Source organism: Mobula hypostoma, chromosome 2, assembly GCF_963921235.1.
Source record: "Mobula hypostoma chromosome 2, sMobHyp1.1, whole genome shotgun sequence".
Classification (NCBI taxonomy): domain Eukaryota; kingdom Metazoa; phylum Chordata; class Chondrichthyes; order Myliobatiformes; family Myliobatidae; genus Mobula; species Mobula hypostoma.
This window is the reverse complement of record NC_086098.1, coordinates 12678630-12705382: the sequence shown is the minus strand read 5'-3', so window position 1 is coordinate 12705382 and position 26753 is coordinate 12678630. Positions and strand designations below refer to the sequence as shown.

Here is a 26753-nt window from a genome sequence, read left to right as displayed (position 1 = left end):
CACCCTAGCTATATACATGTACCAAAGACTTTTGCTCAGTACTGTACAGTAATGCCACCACACATACATTACAGGCTCTCTTTCAGTGCAGTCATAAAGGCATTACCCCAATGCATAACTATAGGTAGAAGTGAATGACTCACAAAACACAAGATGGGAGCAGAAGTAGGTCACTCAGCCCCCTCAAGCCCATCTCGCCATTCAGTATGATCTTCCCCCAAACTAAAACTTCTCTTTGTTCCTTATAGCCCCAGTCTCTAAGATTTTTGAAACACTTCTCATTTGATTATAGTGAGTGTCCAATGCCATTATTTCATTTTAACGCCCTTCAAAGAGGATTTTGAAAGTCTAGTGTCCTAAAAGTACCTAATTATGTATAGTCAAAATACCCTTTTCTCTTTTTACAAAAAAACATTTTATTATTGACAGAAAATAGAAATACTACAAGATTTCATTTGAAGCATATGTTCATTATTAGCATATGTTATTGTCAGATTTTAAAAATATATTATTAAAAAATAAATCTCCAAAAGCACATGTCATAATACAAAATTCATCGGGACTTCAATTCCAAACAAAAAAATTGAACCTATCATTGCCAAAGATTTTTTAATAAATTGTGAAGCATGATTAAATTGTATCAACATAATTGATCTACACAGCCTATGAATGCTAAACAATGTGTCAGCTAATTGGTTAAAGTGAAAGAAACAGTAAAATTATTAAATAACCGTACCATGAGCTGCTGATCAACATTAATATTCTGAATGTGTTAAAAAGATCTTTCCATTAATCTTGACTCTGTTGTTAAAATGTGGCATATGCTTTTTCAAATTATCTCTGCTATTTATTGGACCGCATTAACCCATTTAAATTACACAACTCCTCTGAAATAGCTGATAAAGGAATTTCAAACTAAGTTTTCATACACTGCAATCCTATACGGTAATCTTGGGGCCTGATAAATTTATGGAGCAGTTCCTTACTTATAATTTGACATGACTAAATTTTGCCATAAGCATTCTGTAGTACAATCAGTGTGCAATATTACTATTTGAATATTCAATCTTACCTGCAAAGAAATATAATTTACTGTTCAATGGATCAAATAGCTAATTTAGCAATTTTCCTCTTACCAAAACTGACAGTATATGAAAAAAGAGACTAATGTATTATTCAAGTAATATTGGACACATGAGAGTACAGTCTTGCTAAACTAATTAGAAGTGGGATATCTGAAGGATAAGTCCGAAGGTCACGGCTATCAATCACCCATCAGATCTTCATGTTGGCAAGTGTATACATATAGAGTTCATTACTGCTACCGTGCCTTAAGGAAGATTATTTTTCAGTTCATATTGCCAAAAGTAATCAAATAAATTTTCACTCAATTCCATAATGTGTATGTATGAATCCACAGCACAGCACATTACAATCTCCATTCCATTCTACTTGTCCTGGGACAATAATTTGGGATTGCACTCAATCGAATTTGAAGTTCAGATGCCAGGAACCTGGAGCCTAAGTATCCTGCTTCAGCAGCTGAGTTTTGACCATAAGACCACAGGACATTAAGAGCAGAGTTAGGCTATTTGGCCCATCGAGTCTGCTCTATCATTTCATCATAGTTCCATGGTCTATTATTTGGCACTCTTACCACTAGAAAGCAGCTAAAGCTGTGAATTAATCAAAATACAAAACAGAAAATCATGACAGCTACATCTTTCCTTTATCATAAAAAATCTAAATTTAAATTAGCATTAACACGCACAAAATGCTGCAGGAACTCAGCAGGTCAGGCAGCACCTATGAGAGGAATAAGGAGCTGACTCTTCGGGCCAAGTCTCTTCATTTGGACTGATGAGTCAAAGAAAGCTAAAGAATTAAAGCATTAAGTTTTATAAGGTGTTCATCAAACCACATTTAAAATATTCTGAGTGGTTTGGGGCCCCATATCTAGGAAAGGATGTGCTGGAATTGGACAGGGTCCAGAGGATGTTCACAAGAATGATCTCAGATATGAAAGGGTTAACGTATGAAAGTGTTTGATGGTCTGGGCCTGTACTCACTGAAGTTTGGAAGAATGAAGAAAGATCTCGTTGAAATTATCCAAATATTAAAAGGCCTAGATAGAGTAGTAGGTGGGCATGTGGCCAAGTGGTTAAGGCATTGGACTAGCGACCGTGAGTTCGAGCCCCAGCCAAGGGAACGTGTTGTGTCCTCGAGCAAGGCCCTTAATCACACATAGCTCTGCAACGACACTGGTGCCAAGCTGCATGGGTCCTAATGCCCTTCCCTTGGACAACATTGGTGTTGTGGAGAGGGGAGACTTGCAGCATGGGCAACTGCCAGTCTTCCATACAACCTTGCCCAGGCCTGCGCCCTGGAGAGTGAAGATTTTCCAGGCGCAGATCCATGGTCTCGCAAGACTAACGGATGCCTTTTAGTTAGAGTAGAAGCAGAGAGGATGTTTCCATTAGTGGGAGAATCTAAGACCATAGAACGCAGTCTCAGAATACAAGGACATTCATGAGGAGGAACTTCTTTAGCCAGTGGGTGGGTTAATCTGCCTAATTCATTGCCACAAAGGGTGTGGAGGCCAAATCAATGTCTATATTTAAACTGTATACATTCTCTGATATTAAATGGAACTATTGAACAATTGAACCATTTTCTTCATCAAGCAATAAACCAGAAATTTTGAATCAGGGGTTGGAGTAGATTTTGATACTAACCCAGAGATTTTAAAATGCAACCTGAAAAAGAGAGGAAGTTTAAATAATTTTCTCATTTAAAACTTATAAGGGATATGATTGCTAGTATCTCAATTTTCATCATATGTTTACCGATATATACATTGCAAATCACACAATAAAAATACACTCATCTGCAAACAATTCTATTATGTAAAATTATATACATTCTTTGGAGGCATTTTAAATACTACACCAATTGTAATAGAATTGGATTCTGTAATTACCTGATCTTGATGTTTTAGTTAAATGACCAGTATTACCAAATGTTTCTGTATTTACATATAGCAAAAAAGAGCACTAATCATTGAAGGAGATATGAATCAAAATCCATTGACAGATAAGCAATGAAGGACGAATCATTATTTTCTCTTCTTCTGATAACTATATATCTAGTTATGATACTCACTAAAATTATGTATGTCATGTTTTCCCCGCAGAAGGTAAAATTTGAGATCATTCAGAGAGAGCCTAATAAAATTTGGCAAAAATTATAGGAATGAAATTGAGCAAGACTGAATAATCGCACCTTAAATATGCATTATATCATAGTAAATGCAAATTGTTTTCATTTTCGCAATAATCTGGTGGGGCAGCAAAAAAAACATTTGTGTATCCGTTATTTGCCCGACCTGATTTTCTTTTCCAATGCAGTCCACGGTGGCATTCCATCGTGTCCAACGATGACAGGATACCTGTGCGGGAGAGTTTTTAAAGTGGAAAACCCGTTGCACTGGGACACTTCCACTCTCACAACTTCAGAGGTCCCGGAGTTATCAGAAGAAGAGAAAATAATGATTCGTCCTTCATTGCTTATCTGTCAATGGATTTTGATTCATATCTCCTTCAATGATTAGTGCTCTTTTTTTTAGTGGTACAAACAAGTGTCACAAACTGGGGGCTTCCTTGGATGCAGTGGATGAGCATGTCATCTTCTGTGCCTTGTCGTGCCCTGAACTGCCTTCCTGGCTGTTGCATCTCACTGTAGGTCTCATCTGCCCTGCCCACTGGAGCCGACTTCACATTTTAGGACTGGTATGAAGAAAATTTATATTCTTCCAGTTCAGATGTTGGTGTCAGAACAGGATTTTTTAAGAATATCTCCAGAAATAACACAGCTAATAACCAATTTGTCTATTATTCCTTCCATATCATTCTGAAACACTGCCCCTCACCCCACTCTCATGGCTAGGGGTTCACTTTCTGGAAAGTGGCCCACAAAATCATTGTCATGTTGAAGAATAGATGGGCTCTTGGAGAAAACACTGCAGCTGGTTCTCACCAAACATCTGAGCATATGCTTTATCTCAGCATGTTTCAAACTGAAATATTTTCCTTCCCAATCCACGGAGTACTGATTGGCCTCTTCATCCATACAGTCCACTTCAGTGACATCAGTCCGGCTACTTATGAAAGCAACAAGGTTTGATATGCTTCCTTCAAAAAAATGACACGGTAGCGTAGTGGTCAGCACAATCACTTTACACTGTCAGCCATAAGGCTGGGGTTCAGTTCCTACCACTGTCTGTAAGGAGTTTGTACGTTCTTCCCGTGACCATGTGGGTTTCCTCTGGGTGCTCTGGTTTCCTCTCACATTCCAAAAGATGGACAGGTTAGTAGTTTAATTGGTCTTTTGAGTGTAATTGGACAATGCGGGCTTTTTGGGCCAGAAGGGCCTGTTAACATGCTGTATCTCTCCCTCTCTTCATAAAACAATGTGCAAATTAAGTTCAATGAGATAGAATTCATTATAGCCTAAAGGCTAGAGCATGTATGACATGTGGTATGACATACACACATACCGGCCTAAATCTAAGCCAATAAACTATATTACAGATGTCAAGATGTGAATGTTAAAAACAATTCGATTCATTGTAAGAAAAGTTACCAGAAAAATTGCCAACACTAACTAACAAAAACATTGGCATCTGTGTACGCTGAAAGATCGGTCTCAAAGAAGTCCTCCAGCTTCCACTGGAGGGTCTCAAACGTTGGTCGTTCATAATCATTCTCTTTCCAGCATTCCAACATGATTTCATATAGTGGTAAAGGGCATTCTGCAGGGCATGGCATTCTGTATCCTTTCCCCAACTCCTGGACAACTTGAAGGTTTGTCATTCCTGCCGGGGGGGGGGGGGAAGCCAACATATAGATATTACAAAATTGTAAAGATAAACATAAATGATAAGCTGGAAATCTCAAAAAGTATTTTCCTTTACAGAAAATTCTTCAAAGGACCACTTGATAGTTCTATCAGATGGATTTATTAAATTCCAAATTAAATCAGACAAGGAATGTTCTTTCCACATCCACTCTACCTTGGCCTATCGACTATTGAAAACCTTAGCCAGAATGGATATGGGAGAGTCTAGGTCCAGAGGGCACAACCTCCGAAAAAAGGGATGTCCCTTTAGAATAGAGATGAGGAGAAATTTCATTAACTAGAAGCTTGTGAATCTGAGGAACTCATTGCCACAAATGGCTGTGGAGATCAAGTCAATGAGTGTATAAAAAGCAGAGGTTTTTGTAGGTACATGTCAAAGGTTATGGGGAGAGGACAAGAGAATGGAGTTGAGTGGGATAATAAATCAGCCGTGATCAAAAGGTGGAACAGACCCAATGGGCCAAATGGCCTACTTCTGCCCCTCCCCCCATGTGTTATGGTCATAGACTTATAAAACACTATGGCACAGGCCTTTCAGCCCATCTAGTACTGTATGTGCTGAACTATTATTCTGCTTATTCCCATCGATCTGCAACCAGATCCTTGACCTTCACCGGGACCAAGGCCATCTATATCCCTCCCACTGATGAACATATACAAATATCTCTGTAAGATTGGTTAAACATGACCTACCACGCACACAGCTATGTTGACTATCCTTAATCAGTCCATGTCTTTCCAAATACTCACATGCCCTGTCCCTTAGAACAGGAATCCCCAACCATTTTTGCAGCGCGGACCGGTTTAATATTGACAATATTCTTGTGAACCAGTTGACCGGGGGTGGGGGGGTGTTCAAGTAGGGTTAAACTCACCACAACATGTCTTTTACAGTTAAGGTTGCCAACTTTCTCACTCCCAAATATGGGACAAAAGTAGCAGTCAAATCCCGGGACACTTTACCCCAGGAAAGACTACCACGACCATGAAGCCTTGTGTGGGCACATGTGTGCGCATGCGTGACGTGCGCATGTGATCTGCGCATGCGTGACGTGCGCATGTGATCTGCACATGCGTGACGTGCGCATGCACGTACGTGCCGATTTTCTTTTCCCCACAAATCAGTTTTGCCTTCATCTTCCCGACTATACTGTACATACATTATTTCTACTTTATATAGGACTGTGTATTTATCATATCATTCCTGCTTTGACTATATGTTAGTGTTATTTATTTTCAGTTTTATGTGTTATTTGGTATGATTTGTTATGTTATTGTTTTAGGTCTGGGAACACTCAAAATTTTTTCCCATCTTAATTAATGGTAATTGCTTCTTCGCTTCATGCCATTTCGGCACGAAAGGTTTCATAGGAATGCTCTACCTTAGCGGGAGAACTACGAGACAAACCAATTTAGCCCAATATACAGGATGTGCCAGCAAATACGGGACAGTTGGCAACCCTATGTTCAAGTTCAACAGTGCACGACAGGGAATGAGGAAAGGTGCAGCTGACTCATATCATTTCCTCACGGCCCGGTACCAGTCCGCGGCCCGGTGGTTGGGGACCGCTGCCTTATAATACCTTCCAATAACTTTCCCACTACTGATATCAGGGTCACCAGCTTATAATTTCCCAACTTATTCTTAGAGTTATTCTTAAACAACAGAACAAGGTTAGCTGTCCTCCAATCCGACAGCATCTCACACGTGGCTAAGGCCATTTGGTTTATGGCCTTATGTTCTGACAAATGAATTTAGTATCCTGAGCAATTTTTGGATTTTTGATGTTGTTCACTTGAGCTACAATAATCCATGCGTACAAACTCTTCCTTATGTGGATTGAGATTTACTCAAACCATTATAGACAGTTTCAGTAAAATTTCAGTGACATACAGTACTGTACAAAAGTCTTAGGCACATACACATCGCTAGAGAGCCTAAGTCTATTGCTAGAGAGTCTTAAGTCTTTAGAGAGACATTCTGTAATGATCAATACATCAGTTGTTTGGTATCAAATGACCTTTGGTATCTCAGGGCTGGCTGTGTATGCATCCGTGCCACCCCGCCATCCCAGCACTCCTTCTCTGCCACCTGTCCTACTGCACTCCACCATCGACTCTCTGTATACACATGACTGTGTGGCTAGGCATAGCTCAAATACCATCTCTAAATTTGCTGACGATACAACCATTGTTGGTAGAACCTCAGGTGGCGACGAGAGGGCATACAGGAGTGAGATATGCCAACTAGTGGAGTGGTGCCACAGCAACAACCTGGCACTCAGTGTCAGTAAGACGAAAGAGCTGATTGTGGACTTCAGGAAAGGTAAGACGAAGGAACACATACCAATCCTCATAGAGGGATCAGAAGTGGAGAGAGTGAGCAGCTTCAAGTTCCTGGGTGTCAAGATCTCTGAGGATCTAACCTGGTCCCAACATATCGATGTAGTTATAAAGAAGGCAAGATAGCGGCTATATTTTATTAGGAGTTTGAAGAGATTTGTCATGTCAACAAATACACTCAAAAACTTCTATAGTTGCACCGTGGAGAGGATTCTGACAGGCTGCATCACTGTCTGGTATGGAGGGGCTACTGCACAGGACCGAAAGAAGCTGCAGAATGTTGTAAATCTAGTCAGTTTCATCTTGGGCACTAGCCTACAAAGTACCCAGGACATCTTCAGGGAGCAGTGTCTCAGTAAGGCAGCGTCCATTATTAAGGACCTCCAGCACCCAGCGCATGCCCTTTTCTAGCAACACACGTCAAAGTTGCTGGTGAACGCAGCAGGCCAGGCAGTATCTGTAGGAAGAGGTGCAGTCGACGTCGACAGTCGACTGCTTGAATTTCCAGCATCTGCAGAATTCCTGTTGTTTGCATGCCCTTTTGTCACTGTTACCATCAGGTAGGAGGTACAGAAGCCTGAAGGCACACACTCAGCGATTCAGGAACAGCTTCTTCCTCTCTGCCATCCGATTCCTAAATGGACATTGAATCTTTGGACACAACCTCACTTTTTTTTAATATTCAGTATTTCTGTTTTTGCATGTTTTTTAAATCTATTCAATATACATAATTGATTTACTTGTTTATTTATTATTATTTTTATTAATTTTCTTTCTCTGCTAGATTATGTATTGCACTGAGCTGCTGCTGCTAAGTTAACAAATTTCCCGTCACATGCTGGTGATAATAAACCTGATTCTGATTCTGATCCTTTGCTCCACACAGATTTTCAAACTCACTCTCTGCTCCATGTTGACAAATACCGTTCTGTGCAAATGTCTTAAACACCCTAGCTATATGTATATACCTTAGACTCATGCACAGTACCGTAGTAACTCTAATTGTGTTCTGAAAAGAAGAGCTAACCTGGGTAAGGTATCTTTCCATAAGTGATAATTTCATACAGCAGTATTCCAAAGGACCAGACATCCGATTTGATGCTGAATTTATTTGAGTGGAGGGCTTCCGGTGCAGTCCACTTTACAGGAAATTTTGCTCCTTCTCTTGCTTCATAAACATTTTCATCATCTCCCTGATAATGTCAAAAAAATGGTCTTAGCAATAATGTATCCAGCAGTTTAAATAATGCACTCAAGATTACACTGGGAAGATAGCAAGATACTCACCTTGTTTTATTCTATTCTTTTATTTAGAGATACAGTAACTGGCCCTTCTTGCTCAACGAGCCCTCACTGCTCAATTACATCCATCACCATTATGTGGCACAGGCAGACATGGTCTTTCCACGGCCATCACACATCAAAGTTGCTGGGGAACGCAGCAGGCCAGGCAGCATCTCTAGGAAGAGGTACAGTCGACGTTTCAGGCCAAGAACCTCCCCCATTTTATTTTTTAATAAAAATGCCATCCCCTTCTTGCAATTCCTCGGTCTCTGCCGCATCTGCTTTCAGGATGAGGCTTTTCATTCCAGGACGAGGGAGATGTCCTTTTTTTAAAGAAAGGGGCTTCCCTTCCTCCACTATCAACTCTGCTCTCAAACGCATCTCCCCCATTTTATTTTTCAATAAAAAGTCCTGACGAAGGGTCCCGGCCCGAAACGTCGACTGCACCTCTTCCTAGAGATGCTGCCTGGCCTGCTGCGTTCACCAGCAACTTTGACGTGTGTTGCTTGAATTCCCAGCATCTGCAGAATTCCTCGTGTTTACCTTTCCACGACCATGATTGTTCTTGGCAATTTTTTCCACAGAAGTGATTTGCCATTGTCTCCTTCTGGGCAGAGTCTTTACAAGACGGGTGACCGTTGCCATTATCAATACCCTTCAGGGATTGTCTGCCTGGCGTCAGTGGTTGTGATATGCACCGACTGCTCAAACAACCATCCACCACCGCCCCCATGGCTTCATGTGACCCCTGACTGGCGGTGGGCAGGGGGAGGGGGGGGTCAAGTAAGCAGGTGCGACTCCTTGCCCAGGGGTGGCCTGCAGGCTAGCGGAGAGAAGGAGCACCTTGCACCTCCTTTAGTAGAGCTGTATCTATATATAGTTATATATTTGCCTTATTTTATTTTAATCTTTTATTCAGAGACACTGCACAGTAGCAGGCCCTTTCAGTCCAATGAGCTCTCACTACCCAGTTTCACCCATGTGACTCATTAATCTACTGACCCGTATGTCCTTGGAATTTGGGAGGAATGCAGAGCAAACCCATGCTGTTCCAAGGAGAACATGTAAGCTCCTTATAGTCCGCTGTAGAACTGAATCTGGGTCGCTGATGCTGTAATAATGTTACTCTAGCTGCGACATTCTATGCTACTGTGCCATTATGTTAGTACCCACTACCCACGCTCAGGGCTCAGAGTCCCCATCGTCCCACACTTAACAGGTAATTCAGTCGATCAATCCACCTTATCCTTCAATGAGCAATGAAATGAAAGGGAAATAATTGTCATCTTACCATAAAAACTCGGGCAAGTCCAAAATCAGCTACCTTGCAGATGTTGTTCTCCCCAACCAGAACATTCCTGGCAGCTAAATCCCGATGGATATAACTTTTAAGTTCCAGATATGCCATTCCTGCAGCTACCTGTGCAGACATTTCCAGTAGGTCAGTTACGGTCAAGCTTGACTTCTGGTTCTCTGTCGAAATTAATACATGGTGAATGTTAGAATTCAGAAAATATTTTCAATTCTCCTTAAAATGTCTTATCTGCTAAAAAGCATGATCTGCTCTGGATGACGGTATTGGTTCTGTGGCCAAATGTGTGGATGATAGGTGATGGGGCGGGTAGTGTTGAGGAAGCAGGGAATCTGCAGGTCATGGACAGAATAGGCAATAAATGGCAGATTGACTTCTGTGCTGGGAAGTGTGTGATTATGCAACTTGATATATAAAAGATAAAGGCACAGACTACTTTAAAAATGGGGAGAAAATTTAGAAACCGGATGTCCAAAGGGACTTGGGACCCTTTCTTAACTTGCAGGTTGAGTCCGTAGTAAGAAAGGCAGATGCAATGTTAACATTCATTTAGAGAGGGCTAGAATATAAAAGCAAGGATGTAATGCTGAGACTTTAAAAGGCATTGTCCAGACTGCATTTGGAGTATTGAGAACAGATTGGGCATTACCATTGGAGAGGATCCAGAGGAGATTTCCGAGAATGGTCCCGGAAATGAAAGGGTTAATGCATGAGGATGTTTTATGGCTCTGAGCCTGTACTTGCTGAGGTTTATAAGAATGAGGGGAGATCTCGTTGAAACCTATGAATATTGATAGGCCTAGATAGAGTGGATGTGCAGAGGATGTTTCCAGTTGAAAGAGAGTCTAGAACCAGAAGACATAGCCTCAGAATAGAAGCATGTCTCTATAGGACAAAGATGAGGGGAATTTCTTTAGCCAGAGGGTGGTGAATCTGTGGAATTGTTTGCTACAGACAGCTCATTGCTACCATTAAGGAGGAGATACAGAATCCTGAAGGCACACAGTCAACAATTCAGGAATTGCTTCCTCAGATTTCTGAATAGACATTGAACCCATGAACACTACCTCACTGCTTTTTTTCCTCTCTTTTTACACGACTTATTTAATTTAATTTTCTTACTATATATATTTCTTACCGTAATTTACAGTTTTTATTTTGTGCTGCAATATACTGCTGTCACATAACAACAAATTTCACAACATATGCCAGTGACATTAAACCTGATTCTAGTTCCCTGGAGGCCTGAAGTTATTGGGTATATTTAAAACAGGGGTTGATAGGTTCTTGATTAGTAATGGCATTGTGAAGGGGAGAAGGCAGGTTGAGAGGGAAAATAAATCAACTCTGATCGAATGGCAAAGCAGACTCGATTTGCCAAACGACATAGTTCTACTCAAATGTCTTAGGGAAATCGAAAGTGAAGCAACCTGAAACCCTGCAGATGCTGAAAATCTAACAGAAAAGTTGCATGCTGGAAACATTCAGCAGGTAAGGCAGCATCCATGGAGAGTGAAACATGGATGCTTCACTAATAAATCAAGCCAATGACCTTTCCACCCGATGAAAAGTCTGGAAAAGATAACCCTGTTTTTTTTTATCTCTAAGCAGGAAAACTTTTTCTTTCCTTTTTAGATACCATCATCTTTATGTGCCATGTCATATGACATAAGCAATCATGGACATTTATCTGTACCCGACCATGACTGTACTTGGCAAATTTTTCCACAGAAGTGCTTTGCCATTACCTTCTTCTGGGCAGTGTCTTTATCAGGCAGGTGACCCCAGCCATTATCAATTGTTCCTTTCCACGCACGCCTTGTGGCACATCAGAAGACTACCATTTCTTTAGCCTGTGTCTGTTTTTTTTTACAATGCTGTGTTGCTAGCATGACTCTCAACCCAGCTCGGATGGAAAGCGTTCAAGGAGTCAGTCAGATTCTAACCCGGGACCACCCACTTTGCAGCCCGGTGCGGATGCCACTACACCTCCAGCCAGCTAGCCATGATCAGTACCCTTCAGAGATTGTCTGCCTGGCGTGAGTGATCGTGTAACCAGGACTTGTGATATGCACCGTCTATGAATGGGTTGGCTGAAAGGTTTATCCAAATCTTCAAGAAGTCCATCAAAGCGATGGACAAGGAGAACATTTCTGTACAGCACAAGCTGGACAACTTTCTTCTTGTATATCAGAACTCTGTCTATGCAATGACAAATCAAACACCTGCAATGTTGTTCATGAACAGGAATCTGAGATCTCGCAAAGACCTCCTGAAACCAGACCTCCGGAGGGAAGTGAAGACTAAACAGTTAAGCCAGTTGCCAAGTGAAGCAGCAAGGAGCTTTGTGATTGGACAGAAATTCCTATCACGTGATTACCAAGAAGACAAGTGGACACCCGGTAGGATAGCTACAAGAACTGGACCACTGCTAATACACAGTGGATGTTGGAGATTGGACATGTGGATCAGAAACTGGATGCTCAACTGAAGAACATACCCTAGTCGATTATACCCAACAAGACGAACACATTACAGTCACTGGACTTATCTCTCAGTGATGATCATGTCACTGACAGCAACATGACATCGGAAACCGAGAACATTATCTTAGACAGGACACCAACCAAACCTGATACCACTTCACAGGTCCAGAGCCGCCATCCTGAAATCTATTTCTTTTAAAGCAAAGACCCTCCCCTCAGCATTATGTATTGATCTGTTGTCTACACATATGCATTATTCTCTCTCTCTCTCTCGCTGCAATATGAATACACGAGTTAAATCCATCTCCCGCGTGCGTGCTTTTATTTAATTGATATGTAGTTGCAAAGACACACTTTTCAGCAAATAGCTTCTAATGAGGCAAAATGCTTTAAATTAATTCTTGCTGAATGATGTTTCAATGTGACTAAGCAGTCCCATCAGGAAGCAGTGGTGTCTGGGACCATTACGTTACCTGTCGTTTTGGAGTGCTGTTTTGCTCTGTAAATATCAGTGCACATTGCTTAATGACCATCCTTGTACATTCAAAAATAAAGTGGTTCCCAGGTGGCCCAGCAGTTAATTGCATCGTGCAGCATCGTATTGCTGGGTACAGACTGGGAAAACACAGGTCCAGTGTTTTACCCTTCTCTATCCCTGTAATCTTCTCACCTGCTCCAAATTTCTGCAAAGTTGGTGTTCCTTTAACCCCATCTCTTCATCCCGCCTTTCATAACTATGCTGTCAAAAGTTGAGGTTGGAAGCTTCCAAATTCTAACCCCACTCATTCTCTGTCTCTTGCCCTCTCTCTCTCTCTCTCACACACACACACACACACACACACACACTCACTCTATCACTCACACGCCCACTCAGTCACAGACCAACTTAGTCATACACTCACTCCCACATTCACTCACTCACACGCTCAACACATGAACTCACATGCACGCAAGCGTGGCAACACACACACACACACACACACACACACAGGATGCACATATGAGGTAAAAAAATGGCTCCTTAATGTCATATATGTTTTCACTATAAAAATATGCAGCGAAGAACCAATGGATCGGATTCCTTTTCTCCCGCCCTTTACCTTTCCCACCCACCTGGTTTCACTTATCACCTTCTAGATTGTGCTCATTCCTCTCCCCACCCCCCCAAACTTATTTGATTCTGGTATCTTCCCCCTTGGTTCCATGAGGTTGTTATAGCCAGAGGTGGAAGTGGGCACAAGCTTCTACTACCTATTAAATGCTCCCAATGATATGCGTCGCAAATAGCCTCCGACAACCAAGTCCAGCTCCTGCCCTTCACATGTGGTTTAGTTACTAAGCCTGGCAGAACCATTTCTACTGGCAGGATAAGGGGTAAGGGTGCTGTACTGGCACCTTAAAACCAGTTAGTTTGGGCAGATGGGGCTCGTCAGCCATGGTTGGCAGCTCTTTTAGGAGAAGGGAAACTCTGACCTCAAACCTCCGGTGCCTTGCGGCAATACTTACTCATGAGGAAGGCTTTGGGAGTAAATCCTGGGGGAAAAATCTGGAGCTGGAAGTCCCTAAGGCAGTCCTATGTTGAGTTCAACGTTGACTGGCAACTCCTGCGAGACCGCTGGTGCCAAGCTGTATCAGTTTCTTCTGTTCCTTTGAATTCATCAGCTGCATGGAGAGGGTGAGCTTGCTACATGGGCAACAGCTTGTTCTCCATATTGGACTGCCGTGGTTTGTGTACTGGCATGCGTATCACATAGGCAGCTGGGGCACAACATTCATGGTCAACACAGGGCCACTGCCCCCTTTCTTTCCAGTCCTGAAGAAGGGTCTTGGCCCTAAATGTCGACTATTTATTCCTCTCCATACTCTCAGTGCCTGACCCACTGAGTTCCTCCAGCATTTTGTGTGTGTTATAATGAATCTGATGTCATCTGAGAGAAATGGAATGAAATGAATATTTTCTTACAGTGGCTCTGAGCAATACCTAGCAATCGGTTTTTCTATCGAGTTCATGAACTGGTTTCTATTAACTTTTGTAATGCATTTTATATCATGTTAGCTTCTGCATGCTTTATGTTTAATATATGTATGTCCATGGCATCTACTTGTTTGAAAATTATTTTAGTCGAGCAAGAAGATCTCTGCATCTTAACTTGCTTCTCAAACTATTTTCTCCATTGTGGATCAGTAGCACCTAATATTGCTGACTGCTAAGCGTTGGTGTCAGTATTGAATCTTACCAAGATTGTCGGCATCTATAATTTTACTGCTATAAGCTGTAAACAAGGAGGTTCAGTGACACGTATTGTTGGGTGTGAGCTGTAGAGCTGCTAATGTTGACCTCATTACAAAGGGTATCATATTTAGTGCAAAGGAAAAGGAAAGGATACCTCAAGGCTCAGTGCTGGGACCCCAGTTGTTTACAATATATATTAATGACTTAGATGAGGGAATTAAATGCAGCATCTCCAAGTTTGCGGATGACACGAAGCTGGGTGGCAGTGTTAGCTGTGAGGAGGATGCTAAGAGGATGCAGGATGACTTGGATAGGTTAGGTGAGTGGGCAAATTCATGGCAGATGCAATTTAATGTGGATAAATGTGAGGTTATCCACTTTGGTGGCAAAAACAGGTGAACAGATTATTATTTGAAAGGTGGCCGATTAGGAAAAGGGGAGGTGCAATGAGACCTGGGTGTCATTGTACACCAGTCATTGAAAGTGGGCATGCAGGTACAGCAGGCGGTGAAAAAGGCGAATGGTATGCTGGCATTCATAGCAAGAGGATTCGAGTACAGGAGCAGGGAGGTGCTACTGCAGTTGTACAAGGCCTTGGTGAGAATACACCTGGAGTATTGTGTGCAGTTTTGGTCCCCTAAACTGAGGAAAGACATTCTTGCGATAGAGGGAGTACAAAGAAGGTTCACCAGATTGATTCCTGGGATGGCAGGACTTTCATATGATGAAAGCCTGGATCGACTAGGCTTATACTCGTTGGAATTTAGAAGATTGAGGGGGGATCTTATTGAAACGTATAAAATCCTAAAGGGATTGGACAGGCTAGATGCAGGAAGATTGTTCCCGATGTTGGGGAAGTCCAGAACGAGGGGTCACAGTTTGAGGATAAAGAGGAAGCATTTTAGGACCGAGATTAGGAAAAACTTCTTCACACAGAGAGTGGTGAATCTGTGGAATTCTCTGCCACAGGAAACAGTTGAGGCCAGTTCATTGGCTATATTTAAGAGGGAGTTAGATATGGCCCTTGTGGCTAAAGGGATCAGGGGGTATGGAGGGAAGGCTGGTACAGGGTTCTGAGTTGGATGATCAGCCATGATCATACTGAATGGCAGTGCAGGCTCAAAGGGCCGAATGGCCTACTCCTGCACCTATTTTCTATGTTTCTATGAAAGGGGAACGTTTTGATAAGGACCACAAAAGCACAAGTAGCAGGCATCACTGGAAATCCCTTTCTGGGATTGAAAATGAACACAAGGGGCTGGTGATCTGTTACCAGCGTAAACCTCTGTCCGCAGAGGTAGTAGTGGAACTTCTTTGTTCCCCATTCTAGACCAAGGGCCTCTTGGTCGATCTATGCATAGTTGCATTCTGCTTTCGTGAGTGATCTTGAAGCAAATGGAATCAGGTCCTCAGATCCATCTTTCATAATGTGTGACAAAACAGCTTCAATGCCATAAGTGGACACATCGCATGCCAGTCTGATAGGCAGGGATGGGTCATAATGAGTGAGCAGTTCATCAGATGCTATTTGTCTCTGTTTCCTTGAATGCTCTTTCACATCTTTCTGACCATTCCCACTTTGCTCCTGTCTGTAACAGTGTGTTCAATGCGTGCAGCACTGTAGCAGGGTTTGGGAGAAACCAATGGCCGTAGTTTACAGGCACAAGTATGAACTGAGTTGTGACACAGTTTCCGGTTTGGCTGCCTGTAGCAATGTTTCCATCTTCTCTGGTGACTTGTGTAAGCCATGCTTGTCAAAGACGTGTCCACAATATGAGAGTTCATTCTTCAAAATCTCACATTTCTCCCTCTTTGCATGCAGACATTACTCACTCCGCCTGGTAAGCACCTTACCAAGGATCTGGAAGTTGTTCTTCATCATTTTTGCCAGTCACAATAATGTCCATAAGACTATAAAACATAGGAGCAAAATTAGGCAATTTGGCCCATCGAGTCTGCTTCGCCATACAATCATGGCTGATCCTTTTTCTTTTCTCCTCAACACCATTTACCAGCCTTCTCCCCGTTACCTTTGATGCCATGTCCAATTAAGAATCTATCAATCTCTGCCTTAAATACACCCAACGACCTGGCCTCCACAGCTGCATGTGGCAACAAATTCCACAAATTCACCACCCTTTGGCTAAAGAAATTTCTCCGCATCTCTGTTTTATACAATTATACTGGGACAGCCCCTTGTGAGTGTTGATTGTGAGGAACTTCCTGCTTGACTTGTCAATCTCCAACTGCGGATAGGCTTGTGACAAGTCAATTTTTGAAAACCTCTCCCTACCCGCCAAAGATGCAAAAATGTCTTCTATTCTTGGCAGGGGATACTGCACAGTACACAGCACCAGGGTGATGCTCACCTTGAAATCCCCAGGCGAATGGCCCCAGTCTTCCCTTTCTTGATTCTGGGACAATGGACATGGCCCAATCGCTCCCCTCAATCTTGGAGAGAATTCCAGACACCTCCAAGCTTTGCAGTTCAGCATCCACTTTAGGACATTCTGCATAAGGCACTGGATGCACTTTATGGAATTTTTGTGTTGCTTTTTCATCTGGTTCAATTCTGGCCTTCATGTCTTTGAGTTTACCAATCCTTTCTCAAACACTTTCTCGTTAGCATTAAGTAGCTGTGCCAGTCTCTGGTTAGTGCTACCATTTGGGCTGCTGTTGCCTGTTTATGTCACACTGAGAGCTTTGACTGAGTGCAATCTAGTCAAATTTTTCACAACCATTCACATCTGAAAAGAGCTGGTCCTTCACTTTTCAATACATAAAGCTCTAACTGTTGTGTTTGGCCTCTATACGTCACATTTATTTTCAGTTTGCCTTTGGGAGACACTTTTTCATCCGTGTAAGCTTCAGCATCACTGAGGTCTTTCCTAATGGAATCTTAGAAAACAGTCTGTCGTAGTCAGCCTCTGGAATGATGGACAAAGCTGGCCCTGTATCCAGCTCCGTTTTCAGTTTTACACCAGACACGTCTATTGTGATCCAGATTGTCTTGTGATCTGCTTCATTTATACTATGCAATTCTAGGCATGACAGTTCACCTTTGTCAGACCCTGTTATCTGATTTTGTTTTACATTTCGTAACTTTATGCATTTGTTTGGTTTTGCGTTTCAGACTTTTCACTCAGCTGCGCTTTTTGTTTGCCTTGCACATTCTCTCTCTGTGACTTTGTCTGTGACACTTTTTACAAACTTTTGCTTTGAACCAACACAGATCTACAGTATGGGAGGATTTACCACATTAATAACATCTTTGGCTCTTTGCACCATTCAGGGACATTTTGTGCATTTCACATTCTAAACTCCATTTTCTCTAGTTCTGCTGCACCCTTTGCTGCAGTCTCTGACAATATTGCAATGATCAATGTCCGTTCTAAGGTTGGGGCTCTTTTGACCATAAGACTGTAAGATCTAGGAGCAGAATTAGGCAATTTGGCCCATCGAGTCTGCTCCACTATTCAATCATGGCTGATCCTTTTCTCCCCCTCCTTAGCCCCACTCCCTGGCCTTCTACAAGTAACCTCTGATGCCGTGGCCAATCAAGAACCTATCAATCTCTGCCTTAAATACACCCAAGGACTTGGACTCCACAGCTGCCATTGGTAACAAATTCCACAAATTCACCACCCTCCAGCTAAAGAAATTTCTCTGTATCTCTGCTTTAAATAGACGCCCCTCTATCCTGAGGCTGTGCCCTCTTGTCCAAGACTTCTCCCGCCATGGGAAATTCCACATCTACTCTGACTAGGCATTTCAACGTTTAAAGGGTTTCAATGAGATTCCCCCCTTATCCTTCTAAATTCCAGCGAGAACAGACCCACAGCCATCAAATGTTCCTCATATGGTAACCCTTTCATTCCTGGAATCAGCCTTGTGAACCTCCTCTGAACCCTCTCCAATGCCAGCATACTTTTTTCTTAGATAAGGAGCCCAAAACTGGTCAGAATACTCACCAGTGCCTCAGCATCTCATCCCTGCTCTTATATTCTAGACCTCTTGAAATGAATGCTAACATTGCATTTGCCTTCCTCACCACCGACTCAACCTGCAAGTTAGCCTTTAAGGTATTCTGCACAAGGACTCCCAAGGCCCTTTGCATCTCAGATTTTTGGATTTTCTCCCCATTTAGAATATAATCTACACATTTATTTCTTCTAGCAAAGTGCATGTCCATGCATTTTCCAACATAGTGTTTTATTTGTCTCTTTCTTGGTCATTTTCCTAATCTGTCTAAGTCCTTCTGCAGCCTTCCTGTTTCCTCAGCAATACCTGCCCCTCCACCAATCTTCGGATTATCTGCAAATTTGGCAAAAAAGCCATTTATCTTCTGGACAGTAGCCTCTTTTGAGTGCTTTGACTATACATGCCACATACAAGCCTGTATATGTTAATGCACCAGAAAGTCCATCTCTAAAGTCACAGTACTGGGAAAGTTTGCACAGTTCTGCAGTGTATACAGAAATGCTTTTATCCTTTGACTGGTTCTTTTTATAACATCTAAGTTTCTCAGTTATTACCAGTAGATTAGGGCTCAAGTAATTTTGTAAAATTATAACAACTTCATCAAACATCTTGCTTACTGGCTTTGCAGGGGTTACTAGGTTGCGTAAGAGACTGCATGTTCTTGCACACATTAAGCTAAGAAGTGTAGGGACTTTATTTTGCTCTTCCACGTTGTTCTTGTTACAATACAATTCCAACCTCTCGATAATGACTCCCAGCCTTCATTAGCGCTATCAAATTTGTCAACTTTCCCGACTGAAGCTATCACCACATTATTTTCACTTTAAATTCAGTGTGTCTTTCACTGTGTATTATGCACTGTACTCACACCTTTGTTAGTATCTGTGCCTCCTAGGGGTTCCTTCACCTCATTCTCTCTAATCACCTCCGGTTCAGTACACAATACCCAATCCAGTACAGCCGATCCCCTAGTGGGCCCAACAACAAACTGTTCTAAAAAGACACCTCACAGACATTCTACAAATTCTCTCTCTTGAGATCCAGTGCTGACCTGATTTTCCAAATCCACTTGCATTTAAGTATAACACCTTAAGACCAGTATTTTAATTTCACTGCAACTTTATTGCACTGCAACTCATCCCAATGGCTACAAATAGTCATAGTCATAGTTATAGTCATAGTCATAGTCATAGTCATACTTTATTGCTCCCAGGGAAAATTGGTTTTCGTTACAGTTGCACCATAAATAATTAAATAGTAATAAAACCATAAATATTTAAATAGTGATATGTAAATTATGCCAGGAAATAAGTCCAGGACCAGCCTATTGGCTCAGGGTGTCTGACCCTCCAAGGGAGGAGTTGTAAAGTTTGATGGCCACAGGCAGGAATGACTTCCTATGATGCTTTGTGTTACATCTCGGTGGAATGATTCTCTGGCTGAATGTACTCCTGTGCCCAACCAGTACATTATGTAGTGGATGGGAGACATTGTCCAAGATGGCATGCAACTTGGACAGCATCCTCTTTTCAGACACCACCATCAGAGAGTCCAGTTCCATCCCCACAACATCACTGGCCTTATGAATGAGTTTGTTGATTCTGTTGGTGTCTGCCACCCTCAGCCTGCTGTTCCAGCACACAACAGCAAACATGATCGCACTGGCCACCACAGACTCGTAGAACATCCTCAGCATCATCCAGCAGATGTTTAAGGACCTCAGTCTCCCCAGGAAATAGAGACAGCTCTGACCCTTCTTGTAGACAGCCTCAGTGTTCTTTGACCAGTCCAGTTTATTGTCAATTCGTATCCCCAGGTATTTGTAATCCTCCACCATGTCCACACTGACCCCCTGGATGGAAACAGGGGTCACCGGTGCCTTAGCTCTCCTCAGGTCTACCACCAGCTCCTTAGTCTTTTTCACATTAAGCTGCAGATAATTCTGCTCACACCATGTGACAAAGTTTCCTACCATAGCCCTGTACTCAGCCTCATCTCCCTTGCTGATGCATTCAACTATGGCAGAGTCATTAGAAAACTTCTGAAGATGACAAGACTCTGTGCAGTAGTTGAAGTCCGAGGTGTAAATGGTGAAGAGAAAGGGAGACAAGACAGTTCCCTGTGGAGCCCCAGTGCTGCTGATCACTCTGTCGGACACACAGTGTTGCAAGCACACGTACTGTGGTCTGCCAGTCAGGTAATCAAGAATCCATGACACCGGGAAAGCATCCACCTGCATCGCTGTCAGCCTCTCCCCCAGCAGAGCAGGGCAGATGGTGTTGAACGCACTGGAGAAGTCAAAAAACATGACCCTCACAGTGCTCGCTGGCTTGTCCAGGTGGGCGTAGACACGGTTTGCCCCATCACCCACCTGTCTTTCCTGACATCTTTACTGCTCACTATCTTAGATATATTTCTGTTTTCCCCTTCCTCCGCTCTATCATTCTGGTTCCCAACCTCCTGCCAAATTAGTTTAAACCCTCCCTAACAGCTCTATTAAACCTTCCCGCCAGGATATTGGTGTCCTTCGGGTTCAGGTGTAACCTGTTCATTTTGAACAGGTCATACTTGCCCCAGAAGAGATCCCAATTATCCAAGTATCTGAAGCCCTGCCCCCTACACCAGTCTCTCAGCCACGCATTCATCTGCCTGATCCTACTATTCTTGCCCTCGCTCGCATGTGGCACAGGTAACAATCACAAGATTACTACCCTAGAGGTCCTGCTTCTCAGCTTCCTTCCTAACTCCTGGAAAACTCTCTTCAGGACCTCCTCTCTTCTCCTATCTATGTCATTGGTACCAACATGTACCAAGACAACTGTCTGCTCGCCCTCTCCCTTCAGAATATTCTGGAGCCGATCCGAGACATCCCGTACCCTGGCACCTGGGAGGCAACACACTAGGCCGGTATCTCTATCAGGCTCACAGAATCTCCTGTCTGCTCCCCTGACTATGGAATCCCCTATGGCTACTGCATTCCTCTTCTCCCTCCTCCCCTCCTGCACAACAGCGCCAGGCTCAGTGCCAGAGACCCGGTCACCATGGGTGTCCCCTGTCAGGTCATCCCCCTCAACAGCATCCAGAACAAGATACTTGTTGCTGAGGGGGACAGCCACAGGGGTGCTCTCCACTATCTGGGCATTTTCCTTCCCTCTCCTAACACTCACCCAGTTTTCCGACCCCTGTAGCCTAGGAATGACTACCCCTCTGTAGCTCCTGTCTATCACCTCTTCACTTTCCCTAATAAACAGTAGGTCATCAAGCTGTAGCTTCAGATCCCTAACACGGTCTCTGAGGAGCTGCATCTCAGTGGCCATCAGGGAGGCTGGAGGTCTCCCAGGATTCCCACATCTGACACCCTGAACAAAGCACTAACCCTGCAGGCATGCTATCTAATTCTACAGGAATGAAACAGGAAAAATAAGTCTACTCACCCACTTACCTCAACAAACAGATGAACTTTTTAAACCTTTAGCTCGTACTGTTAGCTATGAGAGCCCTGCTGTTCCTGTCTGTCCGGGCCGATTCGCCAAGGGGAGAAAAAAAGGAGTTGGCGCTTCGCTCTCGCCTCTTCCCATTTACAGCCGAAGCCCGTTGAAGCCAAAGCCCTACACTCTGCTGCCACTCACTCCGCTGCCCGCTCTGACTGCTGCCCGCTGTATAGGGTGGTCTCCTTTTTAAACTCTCTGCGCTGTCCTGTCTACGTCACGCGCCTGCGCAGTCTCGTCCTTCTTGTACTCGAAGAAGTTTTTTTAAAAGCTGCCTTCCTTCAGAATTCAGCTCCCACGCCACTCTGCTTTTCCCAATCCAGAAGACTATCCACCACTTGCACTGTCGGTTCGTTCCACACTCGCACCACCCTCTGCTCCCTGTAAACATTTCGTCTTTCACCCTTAACCCATGACCTCTAGTTCTAGTCTCACCCAACCTCAGTGGAAAATGCCTACTTGCATTTACCCTATCTATACCCCCATAATTTTGTATACCTCTATCAAATCTCCTCTCATTCTACTATCTCTAGGACTGGTAATACAGTCCTAACCTATTCAACCTTTCTCTATAACACAGGTCTGGCAACATCCTTGTAAATTTCTCTGCATTCATTCAAGCATCTTTCCTGTAGGTAGGTGATGAAAACATAGGAATGTTATGCATATTTTATATATGTCATCATCATCATCATCATCTGCCATGTCGCATCCATTGCCTTCTTCTGGGCAGTGTCCTTACAAAATGGGTGACCCCAACCATTATCAATTCTCTTTAGAGATTGTCTGCCTGGTGTCAGTGGTCGCATAACCAGGACTTGTGATATGCACCAGCTGCTCATACAACCATCCACCACCTGCTCCCATGACTTTATGTGACCCTGATTGGTGGCTAAGTAGGTGCTACACCTTGCCCAAGGGTGACCTGCAGGCTAGCGGAGGGAAGAAGCACCTTTAGTACAAACATATCTCAACCCCGCCACCTAATTGATAGGCATCCATTAGTCTCGTGAGACCATGGATTTGCGCCTTGGAAGATTTCCAGGGTGCAGGCCTGGGCAAGGTTGTATGGAAGACTGGCCATTGCCCATGCTGCAAGTCTCCCCTCTCCTCGCCACTGATGTTGTCCAAGGGAAGGGCACTAGGGCCGATACAGCTTGGCACCAGCTTCGTCGCAGAGCAATGTGTAGTTAAGTGCCTTTCTCAAGGACATAGAACTAGCGACCTTCAGATCACTAGACGAACGCCTTAACCACTTGGCCATGTGCCAACACACATGCCACCTAATTAATATGTATACATATGTATAAAATACACAAAGATACAAAATATACATACAAATTATGTATATGTACATACCTTGATAATAAATTTGACTTTAAACCCTCTTAAAAGGTACAAAAAGTATCAGCCTTTCAGTCACTATAAGTTTAAATGCCTTAGATTACTTTCACAAGCATCAAAAATATAGTTACATTTGCATTACATCTCAATGCGTAAAAGCTTTGTCATCTTTATGATAAGATCTAAATCACCCAGGGATAGGCTCACCATAAAATCAAACAGAAGCCGATTCCTCTTCAGAGGTAACCATCTGGATGAGCACAATCTCAGATTAATTTCACAGGGATCCTTAGCAAATGCTCACTTCCTACATTTCCTTCCCCTTTGGAGTTAATAGCAAAGTATATAACATCGTTTCAGATTGTACCAGCACCTGGTAGGTTCTAAAAAGACACCATACTTACTGTGTAAATGATCAAGCAAGCTCCCATTTTTCATTAATTCAGTGATAATGTAAATTGGCTCTTCGACGGTGCACACAGCATACAGCTGAATTAGCTTGGGATGTCTCAGTGACTTCATTATTTGTGCCTCCCTTAGGAAGTCCTCTTTGGCCATCATTCCTAAAAATGGACACAGCAAACAAATTCTGTTCACTCACTCTTACCCAGCAGGATCCACAATAAAATCTAACAGGGAGATTATCATCCGTACCTAAGTAATTAGTGACATTACTTGGTCAGCCAAAGATTTTCAGTCCCTGTGCATTGATAGTAGGTTCAATCACAGTACTCATCACTATTCCAGGCCGATCATGTTATATTGAACATTGATTCAGGACCATGCTTTCTGGTGGTGTCCTGTTATAAAAACTGAATATTCTGGGATAGAAATTCTGCTTGCAACAAGCAAAATGCTGAACACAAACATCCCACCGAGCCCCTGAACTTCCAGATCATTAATTTCCAATTCTGATCTCTGCTCCTTCTAAAACGATTAAGTCAAGTGGAGATGAAAAGGGATCTCCATGGAAGGAAGGAATAGGTTTGCTTGTGCGTGACGATTTCTAATGACTTACACTATACTGCATGTCTGCTCATCAAGATCCTAATAAATCAGTAAAGTCTCTCCACCTAAGATTGGCTTCCTTTACCGAGTAAACAGTCAATGCTTCGGGCTCTTTATCTTTCCCACCCACCTGACTTCGCCTACACTGTAAAACGGGATATAAATCAAGAAATAATGGGTGTTGGTGAGAAAGTTATTGCAATAGTAATAGGTAATTTTAATTCTCAAATTTACAGAGTTATTTCTTAGAGCCCAAGAACAGATAGGCCTACAAAAAGTGGTGGATACAGCCCGATCTATCACAGGAAAAACCCTCCCCACCATTGAGCACATCTACAGAGAGCGCTGCCACAAGAAAGCAGCATCCATCATTAAAGCCTCCCACATTCCAGGCCGTGCTCTCTTCTTGCTGCTGCCATTGGGCAGGAGGTGGAGGAGCCTTAGGTCCCACACTACCAGGTTCAGGAACAGTTATTACCCTTCAACCATCAGTGTAGATAACTTCACTCACCTCAACTCTGAACTGATCCCACGACCTACTGACTCACTTTCAAGGACTCTACAATTCATGTTCTCTGTATTTACTATCTATTTATTTATGGGTTTTTTTATTTCCGCAGATTGTCTTTTTTGTCATATTGGTTGCTTGTGTAGTCTTTTTGTGCAGTTTTTCATTGATTCTATTGTATTTCTTTATAAATCAAGAAATAATGGGGATTTTTAAGAAAGTTACTCAATAATAGTGTGTGATTATAATTATCCTATTCACAGAGTCTATTCAGAATAATTTCTTAGAGTAAAATGATAGGGAACCACCCAGGGAGCAAGCTATTTTAGATTTGGTAGAATAAGTGAAGACAAGATTAATTAATGCACCTCATATTCTGTCCAAGTAACCTCTAACATGATGGGAAGCATATTATTTTCTCCTTCTGAAATATTTTTGTTCTTTTTCTTTTTTTCTTTTCCCCCTCCCCTTCCCTCTTCTTCTATTCCACACTCTGGCCTCTCACCTATTCTCCACGTCTGCCTACCATCTCCCCCTGGTACCCCTCCTTCTTCCCCTTCTCCCATTGTCCACTCTCCTCTCTTATTAGCATCCTTTGCCAGCCCTTTGCCTTTCCCACCCACCTGGCTTCACCTATCACCTTCTAGCTTGTCCTCCATCCCTCCTCCCCACATTTTAAATCTGGCATCTTCCCCCTTCCTTTTCAGTTCCGATTAAGAGCCTTGGCCTGAAATGTCTACAGTTTATTCATTTCCATAGATGCTGTCTGACCTGCTGAGTTCCTCCAGTGCTTTGTGTGTGTTGTCTGGATTTCCAGATTCTGAAGAACCTCTTGTGTTTATGATTAATGAATGCAAGGTACAAAGTACTTTGCACAAAAGTACAGCTAGGGTGCCTAAGACTTTTTGCACAGTACTGTATTTGTCAACATGGAGTGGAGAGCCTGTTTGTAAACCTGGCGGGAGCAAAGGATGTTGGGAACGGCGAGGTTGGAGCGCCATCAGAGGGGTGTGCGAAAGGTGGCAGAGAAGGAGTGCCAGGGCGGGGGCAGGGGATGGTGCAGGTGCAGGCACACCCAGTCCGGAGATACCAGGCAAGATCATTTGAACCCAAACAATTGGTTTATTGACCATTACAGAATGTCCCTCTGGTGCTTCCCGCTCCCTTCTCTCTCCGTTCCCCTTTCCCAACTATAATTCCCCTCTCCCTGCCCCCTTCCCACTCTCAGTCTACAATAGAGACCTTTATCAGAATCAGGTTTATCATCACTCACATATGTTATGAATTTTTTTGTGGTTGAAGTACAGTGCAATGTATAAAATTACTACAGTACTGTACAAAATTCTCTCTCTCTCTCTCTATCACCATATACACCTATGAAATTTGCACATTGTACTGTATACACTTAGTTCAAAGGTTCAAAGGGTCATTTATTATCATACAACTCTGAAATTCTTCAATTCTCTAGGTAGCTATGAGACCAAGAAAGAAAAGGGAAAAAAAAGGCAGTACAATCATGAATCCCCAAATCCCACCTCCCTGAAAATAAACAAACAATTACAGAGCAGGTACATCAACCACCAAATCCCTCCTCATGCACAAAAACCAAACCAACACAGAATAGGCACACTTTGGAGGTCACTTTATTAAGTACACCTGCTCGTTAATGCAAATATCTAATTAGCCAATCATGTGGCAGCAACTCAATGCCTAAAAACATGTAGACATGGCCAAGAGGCTCAGTCATTGTTCAGACCAACATCAGAATGGGGAAGAAATGTGATCTGAGTGACTTTAATCATGGAATGATTGTTGGTGCCAGATGGGGTGGTTTGAGTATCTCAGAAAC

At 42.8% G+C, this 26753-nt stretch overlaps 1 protein-coding gene across 1 annotated transcript in view; it reads right to left on the bottom strand.

The window, feature by feature from the left end:
- Nucleotides 1-401: 401 nt before the first annotated feature.
- The window catches only part of frk (fyn-related Src family tyrosine kinase), a 149366-nt gene continuing 123014 nt past the window's right edge, over nt 402-26753 (bottom strand). The window contains exons 5-8 of the mRNA XM_063033634.1: nt 23793-23951; nt 9836-10017; nt 8288-8453; nt 402-4873 (exon numbers count right to left, since the gene is read on the bottom strand). Of these exons, the coding sequence (XP_062889704.1) occupies nt 4659-4873; nt 8288-8453; nt 9836-10017; nt 23793-23951 (722 nt within the window). The 3' untranslated portion in view covers nt 402-4658. The remainder of the gene's footprint in view (nt 4874-8287; nt 8454-9835; nt 10018-23792; nt 23952-26753) is intronic.